Source organism: Sturnus vulgaris, chromosome 18 (assembly GCF_052056855.1).
Source record: "Sturnus vulgaris isolate bStuVul1 chromosome 18, bStuVul1.hap1, whole genome shotgun sequence".
NCBI classification, from domain to species: Eukaryota; Metazoa; Chordata; class Aves; order Passeriformes; family Sturnidae; genus Sturnus; species Sturnus vulgaris.
In genome coordinates, this window is record NC_142260.1 from 11,431,794 (window position 1) to 11,443,952 (window position 12,159).

General features: G+C 43.6%; 1 protein-coding gene across 1 annotated transcript; it reads right to left on the reverse strand.

Moving 5' to 3' along the window:
• Positions 1-361: 361 nt before the first annotated feature.
• RCN1 (reticulocalbin 1) lies at positions 362-11,832 on the reverse strand. Its single transcript, XM_014884567.2, has 6 exons — positions 11,581-11,832; positions 7,687-7,880; positions 5,934-6,112; positions 5,361-5,421; positions 2,662-2,861; positions 362-1,757 (listed from the first exon to the last, which is right to left on the reverse strand). Exons 1-6 carry the CDS (start codon positions 11,799-11,801, stop codon positions 1,650-1,652), a joined length of 963 nt encoding a protein of 320 aa, XP_014740053.1. The 5' UTR covers positions 11,802-11,832; the 3' UTR covers positions 362-1,649.
• Between the last annotated feature and the right edge of the window lie 327 nt (positions 11,833-12,159).

The window sequence follows — 12,159 nt, forward strand, 5'->3', positions numbered from 1 at the left end:
CCAGCAAACACATGTAATCTCTGTCAGACTCAGCAATCTAGATTTAATTATCTTCAACTGCAAGATAGAAAATATTCCACCGTGGTTCTTCTATGACCTTATAAAGATGACACTGTTTATAGAGGTCACAGTCCTGCACTGTCTCCTGATGATTTTCACAAATGTGTTGAACTGCTGAAGTGTCTCACATCCTGGGAGTCTCAAAGCTCCCCTCTGGATGGTTATGGGACCAGGGTGTGATGTTTTACACCAAACCTTCCAGGAACCTCCCAGAGGTTCATATACTGCTGTGGAGTCCTGATCTCCCAGTATTAGTGTCCAGAACAAATTCTAGTTACAGCAACTATGTACACCGCACTTCTTTTTGGCTTTTCTTTTTTTATTTAATGAGGCAACAAAGAACAGTTGGTGCTGTATGTCCAGATGCTTTTGGAAATAACCACCCCAGTGCTTTGGGAACTACTGGCTTTAGAGGCTTGGTTTGTGTTTTCACACCATCTCTCTGCTAATCTGTGTTACTCTTATTGCACCTTCACAGTATCAAAAAGAAGTCTTGGTTTTATTGTGCTTATTTTAAAACCAGTACATTTAAAACCAACCAAATTTATCTAAGTTGGGTATATAAAAATATACATGTAACAACTCACATTATACAGTAAAAAAGAAAGCACCTGTGTGGAAAGCTTTCCCCCTTTTTTGGAAGGAGAGCTGTCTTTAGAGTTGTTTCAGTAACATGTATTTATACGTATATACACTCAAAGCCAGAACTTCAGCCACAAAAATCTGTCCTCTTCTGTGGCAGAGGAGACAGAAGGCCCAGAGGGGTGATATGTCTCATTCTTTCTCCATCACAGAACTGCTGCCATTCACACTGTGTGAACAAGAGCAGGGCTCGGGTAAAGTGTGAAAAGAGGGAGATAAATTATGCTCCATGTGGCACAATTCCTCCCAGGAAGCAGCAAAGCCCAGGGCCCACAAACACTTGTAGGTGTCCCTGTTGTCAGGAGGAGCAGCTGCCACGCTGGACCCTGCATCCCTGGCTGGGAATGCCAGGGTCAGGGACAAGGGCCACTGTGCATCCTGCACATCAAAGCAGGAGCCAGGGGGCTGCTGGACACTCCTGCAGCACCACTGACCCAACGGGGACACAGAAACTGTGTGGAGACAAAGCTGGTATCAAACTCTTCTTTGGGTAGGAGGCTCACAGGGTTACCTCTAAACTGTTACATGCTATTAGAAAAGACAACCAAATAACTTAAGTCTGTTTAAACATTAGGGCTCTAATCCTAGGTGCATTTCACTATGGCAAAAGCGGGTACTGGAAGAAAATACTTGGCTATTAAAGATCTTTGCAATGTTTTTAGAAGTGCCTTTTCCATGTCAGGCTCTAACCTATTCAGGAAAGTTACCTTCTTATTTATTCAAAAATAAAACTGTAGTAATTATATACTGTATTTAACCATGTGAAAGGAGTAAAAAAGCTATTTCTACATGGTTTCTGAGGTAATAAGCTGGCATGTTAAAAATAATATTAATGCAAGTCATTCCCTCGTGAGTGTCCCTTGCCCATCTTCCCTCTAAGAGGGATGGACACGGTGATTTCAGTAAAGTGGAGAAAAGATGTGTGGCACACCAGCTGGTACATTGTATCATAGTTCATCATGGTTTCTAGTGAGGTCTTCCCCATAATTAGTAGCTTGACTTCCAACGAACATATTCCAGTTGTCTAGAACTTCTTCTTTTGTTAGTTTTTGATCCTGGTAGGAGGAAAACAAAACGTCTGTAAGAATATTTTCAAAACTAAGTCAAAGACACAGCAGCATAGACTTGCAAGAGCCCTGGGAAACAGACAGTTCTTCACAGCAGCAGACTGCAGGTTCAGCAATCATTTTTTGTAGCTGTCACAGTGAGGGAAATTTGGACCCCAGAGGAAGACAGAAATCCCATAGGCTTCAGTTCAGGCTTCAAAGTGCTAATTGAAAGTTCATTGTAATGATCTCATTGCCAAGCAGTAGGAACAGTAGGTTAACACTGGATTACCTGGTACACAGTTTTGCCCTGGGGTTTGGTTCACCTTCCTGACAGTAAAAACGAAAATTCTCTGGTGCACTTTGTGGAAGATGGGTGCTTACATGAGCAATTTACACCTTCTGTGTTAAGAGTATTTTGGCTTTCAGGTTCCAAGCTTGCTTGCATTATGCTTCTGAAGACCACCATCTGGAATATACTGCCCCCATCAGAGCCAGTGTTTAGGTGGAAGATATGTGCTTGAATATAGAACTGAGAGTGGTTTTGTTACCCCTACATTTGAGTACAAGGGGTATCTAAATGTAGCTTTATTCTCCTCTTTTAGTCTATATCAAGATATAAAACTCATGACCACTCTTTAAGGTTTTGCTGTGTTAAAACGTCCAAGCTTAAGATGACAGTTTCTCATCTCACCTAATGAAACCCAGGAGAACTTCTAGATCTGATAAACTGTGTTTTACTACTTTGTAATTCTAACAGTACCAACTGAAACTGGCATGGAAACATTAGTCCACTAGCAATTCTAGCCTCTAATGAAAAGTTATTAGGAATAAATTCTTGCAAGCTGCTATTTAAAAAAACCCACAACACCTTATATAACTTCTTTAAAAACAATACTGGAACACCACATACCTTGTCTACATCAGATTCATAGACTAAGTGTCTGGCTTCAGCTAGTGCATGATCATAGTCTTGGGGGAGGATCCAGTGCTGGATCTCATCTTTGTCCATCTTTCCATCCTTGTTGAGATCCCGAAAATCTGAAAACTGCTCACGCTCTGTAATCACCCAGTCAGGCTCTGGTCCACCCTCTTCATTTGCAAACATATCAGCTGGAGAGGAAATAAGGGTCTTGTTCGAGTCTTACTTACTTTGCAAATTAAGTACAAACTAAAGATATTTTCACAGTGCTCCTCAGAGGAGATTGAACTTTTCACTTTGCACAGAAAAAGAAATGTGGGGTATAAAGAGAGTAGCTCTATCTTCTCTCAGGCCTATTTCTTCACTGCTGGTGATTCTGCCCATTCTCACATTACCCGGTATCATACCTGTGCACTGCTGTGGTGGGGCTAACAGGAGAGGTGAACATGTTCACAGGCCATTGTCTGAATCTCAAACAAAATCCTCTAAGGATCTCTGGTTGAATAGCAGTCATAAGCTTTAGTGCTAGGCTCGGTCACATGGGGAGAAAGCCATTTTATCTTGTCCCTGCCAGCAAATGTCTTTGTGGATAAGATCAGACTCCAGCCAGCAGAGTGATTACAGGAAAAAAAGGCACAGGGGAAATTTAGGCAAACAAAAATTGCTAAATGGAACTTGCATGCATTTGTACTGCTTTTAGAGAAGTCTGTGTAAGAGACATTCAGCTTAGCAGATCAGTTCTCTTTTAACCATGCAGTGCTGCAGCACATTCCAGTAGAAGACACTCTTCCAGAAACACAGAGCTGGAGAAGTCATGAATCATGGTGCCTTCTGTGAGGAACCACAGGCACAGTGTGCTTGTCACAGATTGGTACCTGGGGAGGGAGCACCGTTTGTGACAGGATGCAGAGATTACACACACGAGCTGCTCTGCACATCACTCCTGTGCTATATTTTGGAAGGACCACGCCACAGTGGCAGCTGCTTTCTGCATAACACAGAATAGCAGTGATTATTAAAACCAACTGACTTCTAAATGTTCTTTACATCACAGGGCTCTCCAAATGAGTGGTGTGTCCATGTCATTCCTCTGGTCCCTGTGGCCAATCCTTTCCTGCTCATCAGGACTGCTGATTCCTCCAGCCTTAGAATGAAAGTCTGTTTTGTGATACTATTCCTCTCCAGTGCTTTTTGGTTTTCAAGGCTGTGCTAAGGAGAAGTGTACCCTCAGCATGGATGGTGTGAGGGTCAGAGGCTGGCTGGTATCTGTGGGAAACATAAATGCTGAATTCAAAGGCAGGAACAACCCCCCTGACCCTGCAGTGTGAGTGTGCACACTGGGCTGAGGTTCCCCATTGTCACTGCCCCCAGTGTCCCTGAAATACTCTGTTACCTGCCCAGGCACAGTGAGAATTTAGCTCTCTCTGCTCAACACTTTTACAGGTATTTTGCTCCACTACTTGTGTAAATCTAAACCAAATTTTGTAAAAGACAAAAGGGGAGGAAAGAAGGAAAAGGAGGGTGGGATCATTCTATAAGCTTCAGCAAATCTCCCCAACATATACTCCTTTTAGAGATTGAAATTTTTTACTTCTTTTTGTTGTTCCTTATAAACTAGAAGAGATTTAGTTTTCTGTTGGTTTCTTAATCCCAACTTCATCAAAATTAAAAAAAATTACATCTGAAAAAGGAAAGTAGGAATATTTTAAGCATAGTTTTCTCAACTCATGAAGAAAACTTCAGACAACACATTCACTTTCTTTTTTTCATTTTTTAAAGTGCAAATTATATTGTTTATTTGAAGCAACTGACATGTCCTGTCAATTTGATTTTTATCATCCTTGCCAATGTGGGGTGATCGTGACTAGAACATTCTATGTTCCTATCTATAGAAGACAAGAAAAACCAGCATTCACATGGTAACAAATGTTGACAATTACCTTATAATTATATGTAGGTAATGTCACTGAATGAACTGAAATTACTGTGGAAATTATGCTGCTCTGTTATTTCAGTCATAGATGAATAGCATTCACTTTCTGGGCTAAATATAATTTACAAGGAACAGAACCCCCTGCCATTAATTAGCGTGTGTATATTGTTCCTGATTCCATGTGAAGTGATCTTTATAGCACCACTAGAAACAGAAAGGTTCATCCAGCTTTGCACTAATGCCTTCTTAGTGCTACTTTCTGCATTTAAAACTCATCAAAATATAATGGTATCATCACTACAGAAGTATGGGCTTTACTTACTAATTAAACTAGGAAAAAAAACCAGTAAGAACAAGGTGAATTTTCTCTTTTTGCAATGGTGGCTTCCCAGGTGTTTTGGGTATTTGAGAACCATCCAAACTTGGGAAAAGATAAATTCATTTTCTGATCCTCCTGTTTATATCCCTGCCATGAAAAATATTATTCCAGATTCTCTTCTTTTGTTCTCACATAACTCTTAGCTGAGTTAAATGAGAACAAGAGGAGAATTTTGTGCTGTGACACATGAGGAACTTTTCCTGGTCATGTTGCTATCTACCTGAAATGAAATTAAACTTTCTGGGTTGGACAGTTGGTATAAAATAGTTGAACTGGAACACAGAAGTGTTCACTCTGGGTTGTTAATGCTGATGTAAATTTGAGAGAAGATGGAAAAATGGACTGGGGATTATATAAGAAACAAGTAACAACACTTACCAATGTACTCATCCTGATCCACAAAACCATCCTCATTTTTGTCTATGTCTTCTAAGGTTTCCTGGAAAACAATTTTGCATTAATCAAGAAAAATCTGAGACCTCTGACTACCTGCCTTTGATCATTTAATGTTCTGAGGCCCTGACCTGTCCCTGTACACAAGTGAATGTAGTCTTACTACATCCAGTGTGACTGTTGTTACACAATGAATATACAAATATCCTTTCATGTTGAAAAGATTCCCTGTAGGAAGGAACTGCTTATGTTAGGAGCAGATACCAGCTTGCACAAAACACTCAGCTGCTGCATGTCAGCACACCCTGCTTTTATTTTGGTTTAAGTCTGTGCCCCAAGATTGTTTCTTGATCCCATTTAGGAGCTAAGTGCACTTAAAAAGTCTTTCTTATATTGAGACTTCTAAACCAAGTGAGTATCATGAAAGGCACACTTTTCTGTTCCCCATTTAGCTTTTATGTGTGTGTCTTGTTCTAAACCCTGCCTGGAAAGGTTAGAGAAGCCTTCAAAGTTCATCCATAAAAGTAGAAACAATGGCATTGATTTTGCTTTGCTTACTAAGACAACAATGTTTTTCATGTGCTCAAACTCCTCTGGGTGAAGGAAAGCAGTGAATTCTTCACGAGTGGCAGCCAAGTCTCCATCCAGATCTGCAGTTTTGAATCGCCTTTCATCTCTGGGCAGCATTTTCTTAAAACTGTGCTGATCAGTTGCATCTTGGAATTCTTCTGGATTTTCTGCAGACGAATCAAGATGATCTCAGAAGCGTTTTCCTTTAAAACATACTAGCAAAACAAAGCTGTTTGAGTCTAGAAATAAAAAGGTTTATTGCCAGAACAGCTGTTGTTTTAAAGGGAAATTCTCTTCCCCATGAGGTTTTAAATTCAGGGGTCAAGTACTTGGTTTGATTTTTAAAGGGGACAGTAGTAGGCCTACATTTCTGAGCAAGCGTTCTGCTGCAATCCAGAATAATGGATTTTGCAGTATTGTATATTATCTGTATATTATCCCTCAGAGATTTTTTTTTTAATCTGCCTTTTCAAGCACCACTTAGGCAGTATTTGGGGTAGACTTCATTCACAGAAGTTTTCTTCTTCTTTAGGTATCAATATGATCCACACAACTTTTCAGTTTCAAGAAGAGCAAACCAAGGAAACGTGGTTTCAGAAGGTGGCAGGCTGACTAAAATTACCTCAGTGCTACGCCTCTGCTACAGGGAACCTAACAATTATTTTCAGTTTAAAACAATGACATTTTTTCAGGGTGTTCAGTGGCATAAAAGGAATGGTATTTGATATAATTTTTAAAATAGGATCATAAAACTGACTTTAAAAATGAAAAATACTCATAACAATTTCACAATTCATATGTTGGGAGACAAACACAGGTGAAAAAGACTAGGCCAGGAATTACAGATGGGAATTTTAAGTGTTCATTAACACAAGCCCACAATGCTCCTCTCCAAATCTTGGGGCTTAGAGGGAGCAAAAACAAAGAGCTGAGAAGGGTTCCAGGAATAATTCTGCAAGGACTGCGTGTCAAATATTTCCTTTCACAAATGTAACAAACTCCATTTTAATCTAAGATAGACTTTAGAATTATTACTGCTACATGAAGCTTGCTCTAGAAACTGCCTCTGTGGTAGGTAAATATTGTCTTCTCATTTCCAGTATGTATAAATGGTCAATTAATACTGATTTGTTGCTCTGTCAGTATTGCCCTTTAGCTTAAGTGATCTCTTCTCCTCCTCTTCCTTCATTAACTTATCAAAGCAAAGGGAACGTGGAGGGGGGGCAGAGGGAATTCAGGTATATTTTTTAATAAATGTTTCTTTTGCCTGATTTGTTAAGGATTTTCATTTGCAGTTGATCACAGTCTGAAGCATATTATTCTGCAAGAGTGATTTTAATCAATAACTTTCCTATAGCTTAGACATAGACGAAATTTTTAACATCCAGACTTAAGATTTTAGAGACTGAATTCACAAATACAGTTAATTAGACAATAAATTATTTTTTAATTAAAGTACCGGTTTTTTATGTTAAAAAATAATATATTTCTAACTGGAGACTTTAATTCAGCTGTGTCAGTATACTTAATGATACCTCTACAAAACCTTCTGTGTGCTGGTGACCCATGTGCAAAGGGCTGCAATAAATAACTAAAAAGCGCTTTTGATCTCTGAGCATCTATAAAATTTAATGTGAGCTTCAAGAGTCCTAAATGTGACACTAAACTCCTGTTGACTGCAAGGCAAGAAATCACATTTTATAATCTCAAAAATCCTTGATCATACAATCTGCTCTCTTACCTAGATAATAACCATATGTGGCTTGTTTGTATTCTTCCCAGGCAATTTTATCATCCTTGTTTAGATCATAGTCTTTCCAAACTTTAGCCACGTTTTCATAGATGTAGCGTTTCTGTACTCGTTTAATCCAGGTTTTTAATTCCTCTGTTGTGATATAGCCATCTTTGTTGTCGTCTATTCTATCCACAATCTTCCTGTAAAAAGAGATCAGCATCTTTAAGAGCTGGCAGAAATCCAAACTGCATGTCAGGCCAATTTTAGTAATCTTTATCTGGCCCTGATTTTCCACAAAAACGGAGTGCCCCAAACTCCTAAAGCTGTCCTACTGGTTAAGGCTTTCCTGCATTTTACACATCATCTTAAGGAATATGTCTCTCTTCGTTATTCAGCATTGCTATGAATAATGCAAAGGGACTTGCACAACCAAAATCAGCGAGCAGGGAACACCTGGCTTTCCTAGGTTGTGCCTCCTGACTTAGGGGGACCTGCCCTTCACTGCCTACAGGGAGTGGCCATGCTCCTCAGAGCAGGAGACACCAATTCCACGTCAGGACAAAGCCTGTACTCAAACTTGCTGGAGGCAGCCAGGGCAAAAGCCCAGGATTTGGTGGACATCTGCAGTTTCTCCTTTGGCTTTCTAGCAGGCTGACACCAGGGTGAAGTGAGTTATGTGACTGTGTAATGCTGGGGATGTACACCAGGTACAGTCTCCCCTTGCATGCCTGTCCCTCCACTTGTTTCTTTTCTTTCATTCCCAATGGAAACCAGTATTGCTGGTGCTGCCAGGAATGCCTGTGACTCACTAAAGCAGTATCAAGTCTGCAGCAGCAGGTCTCCAGCCATTGCTGGCAGCTGGGCTGTAAACCTCTGTCCAGGGTAAAGCTGCCAGCCTCAAGCACCGTTGAAATCAGCAGGAGTGAAACACTGCACACAGCTGCAGTTAAAAAAAAAAAAGACAATGCTCTCTCTACCATTTATGTTCTCTGCAACTAATCTCCTGCAATTAATCTCTCTGCAATTGATAAACTCCACCATTTTGGGACTGAGCTTGTAAAACTGGCTTCTGTCCCTGCTCTTGGAATTGAGGACATCCAGAATATCCTCCTTGGTTCTCTGGCACATCCAGATTGGCTTTGGGCACAGCAGCACCCTCCTCCTGCCCATGGGGTGCAGGGGCAGCCTGTCTGCAGGTGCCCTGTGCCTTGTTCAGTGGCTGGCTCCTGCCATGCCTATGGAATACTGACGTGCCATTGGAATGCAGAGGTAAGAGCAGGAGCTGACTTGTCTAAATCCTGACTTGACATTCAACAGGTGAGCTCCCTAAACCTCCAGGCAGCCACAGGACACAGGGAAAAAGATCTGCACTTTTAAACATTGTTTTTAATTCCACATCTCGGTTCTCCACAAAGAAACCACACTTGGCCAACTGGAACTGCTCAAGTAGTGAAGCAATGTCTCTTCCCAAGTGTTTGGTACAAAAGTGGCTGCTGAAATAATAGCAGCAGCTTCTGCTGAACTTCCAGCAATCTTGTGTGAGTCTGATAGTATCAGATTAAATTTATAAACATGCTGTTTCTGAGTTATGCAGCAAAAAAACGGCTGCCAAATTTCCTTTCCGGATTAGTAAAGTGTGAATTAACTGACTATAAAATTTTTTCTCTTTTCTATCAATCAATTGCCAGTGGTCCCTTTCCCTACATGATGGACTCTATTTGTTACCAGATCTTCCCCACAATGAATTTAATTTCATTTGTTTAACTGGTATTTCTTTCTACTGTTAAGGTATTAAATGATTATGCCAGTAGCTCTTGGCAATGTGTAACATGAAATAAGTCAGGACTATGTACTGGAAAATGTTTCATGCCTCCTCCTTTTCACCTGTTTTTATAGGTCCATTGCATCCATGTGCACTATTCCACCCCACTTCTCCAGCTGAAGATGGAGACAATGAAACAGTCCTCCCTACAGGCTCCCAGAGGCACAGATAAAAAGCTGTTGTATGGACCGTGGACCTCACTTTTTACTGTTATTATTGGGATGACCAATGTGCTGCCACATTTCCTAAGCAAGGTAAAATGGCTTATAAATACAGCAGCATGCACTCGGGTTAGAACAGCAGACTATATGTTTCTGGTTTCTGCCAGAAATAATTTTAAAATAGTTTTTAATTAAATCTGCTTCTTCCCAAAAGCCAATCCCTTGCTGAGAAGTGACTGTAACCCACCACAGAAGTTGCCCATAACAAAAATGGGGGAAAGAGGTTCAGTATATCTGATTATTAAGCCACAAGATGTTCTTTAATTCTTTTCTTTACCTCCCAGTGTGCTGTTATCCAAAATTACAAGGCTGGGAAATGCTGGAAGTTGTGAAACTTTCCCAAATGCCCCCAGGAACCACCTCCTTGATGCTGTGATGCACAGTACTCACCCCACAGTGTGTCCTCAGAGGGCCACTTCAGCCACCCCCATTTAAAAGGTTATTGACTCTGGCTGTACTTTAACGTGCCTGTGTCACCCTCCAGAGAGCAACCAGTGAGATCCCTGGAAGTTAAAACTTCTTCCCTTGCTGAGTTAATATTTGTAAAAATTGTTTAAAGACAGCTGTATTGTTAAATCATATCCCCAGCTGAATTATCTGTACTAGTAAGTGCAGACCAATATTAGGTGGGCATGTCCATTTTGGTAATAGGATTCATAAGAATCTAGGTCACAGATCATATATGCTAAGAACATGGTTTCTTTTGCTCCTTCTTGAAACAATGAGGATGAAGTTGATAATTTCTAGTAATCACTTTGTTTGTCTACTCACTGACACATAGTAGTGACACCTTTCAGAAGGATCAAGAGGTTACTCAGTGAGATTACAGTGCTACTGCTTATGGCAGGACTAGACAGAAAATGAGCAAGTGTCCTCCCCTATGGAAGGGGAGGCAGGGGCAATATTAGTGAGAATATGCAGATATTTTAAACAATCTTCTTCATGGTAACTACATTAAAGGATCTTTCTTCAACTCCTATTACATTTAGTTCTGCTTAGTGATCTGGCTTCCTGCAGCTGTAAAGGAGGGACAGCAGTAAAGTAAGGCACGGTCCCTGTTCTTCACATAAAGAGCAGCATAGAAGTAATAGCAATTGAAACACTGCGAGCAAAGAAGTCACAAGTGGGAAAGCTGTGGGAAGATGCTTGAAGTGGACTTGCAAACGTAGCTGTAAAGAAGGAATGGTTTAAACTCGAGTAACACTGATATGGTGTGGGCAAGTGTCCCAGAGGCAGGGAGCTGCAGCAGCAAATCCCTCGGGCAGCAGGTCCAACACCAGGTACAGCTGTGGGGCCAGAAAAGGCAGGAGAGAGTCAAAACCCACGAATTAACTGTTAGCGGCTCCTTTGCAAAACCAGCGGGCTACGAGAGAAGTCGAATCCCAGGTTTGATCCGCAGGTCACTCTGGAGTACAGGGCACTACACTGGGGTACAGGATCCGACACTGAGGTTCAGGGCACCACTCTGGGGTACAGGGCACGACTCTGGGGTACAGGGCAGCACTCTGGGGTACCGGGTCCCACACAGCGGTTCAAGGCACCACTCTGGGGTACAGGATCCTACACTGAGGTTCAGGGCACCGCTCTGGGGTACAGGGCACTACACTGGGGTACAGGGCAGCACTCTGGGGTACCGGGTCCCACACTGTGGTTCAGCGCAGCACTCTGGGGTACCGGGTCCCACACTGTGGCTCCGGGCACCACGCTGGCGTGCCGGGTGCCGCTGCACAAGCCCCTCAGGGCGGGAAGGGTCCCGCTGCCCCTCGGACTCTCCGGCAGCCCCAGGCCGTCTCCTCCGCCCCGGGCCCATCTCGGGCCCTCCCCCTGCCACGTCTCCCGCCCGGGCCGGGCGCTCACCCCAGGCGCTCTCGGCTCTCCTCCGGGCTGAGCTGGTCGAAGCTCCGCGCCTCCTCCTTGCCTAGGAAGGCCTCGTGGTCGTACTGGAAGCCGGGCCGGTCCTCGTGCTGCGCGGCTCCGGGCCGGGCCCGCTCCTGCCGCACCGTGGGCTTGCCCAGCGCGCCCGCCGCCAGCAGCAGCAGCAGCGCGGGCAGCGCCCTCAGCGCCCCACCGCCCGCCATGCCCCGCCGGCCCGGCTCTCGCTGCCCCGCTCTGCTCCGCTCCGCGGCCCGTCCGGCCCGGCACCGCCCAGCCCCGGGCCCGCTCCGCCCCCGGGCCGGCCATTGGCAGCGCGCCCGGCCCGGCTGCGCCACGTCCGCACAGGGGCCCGGGCGGCGGGGCTGGGGCTGCGGCCGCGGGCAGAGCCCTCACGGGGAGCCGGAGCTGCGGGCAGTGCCCTCACGGGGAGCCAGGATAGCGGAGAGGTCGCTCCGCTCGGCCATCGCCGAGCTCAGCCTGAGAAACACCTCGGCGGCTCGAACCAGCGGGTCAGGGCTATCCTGCCGCTGCTGCTCGTTCATCCAGAGCCCCAGGACGATA

What these genes read in the sequence shown, in the direction of transcription:
- RCN1 (XM_014884567.2), bottom strand. Translation starts at nt 11,801, where the DNA reads ATGGCGGGCGGTGGGGCGCTGAGGGCGCTGCCCGCGCTGCTGCTGCTG. An exon ending in GAGAGCCGAGAGCGCCTGGG is followed by an intron (nt 7,881 to 11,580) that starts GTGAGCGCCCGG and finishes CTCTTTTTACAG; the next exon opens with GAAGATTGTGGATAGAATAG. An exon ending in GGATCAGGATGAGTACATTG is followed by an intron (nt 2,862 to 5,360) that starts GTAAGTGTTGTT and finishes TTTCCTCTCCAG; the next exon opens with CTGATATGTTTGCAAATGAA.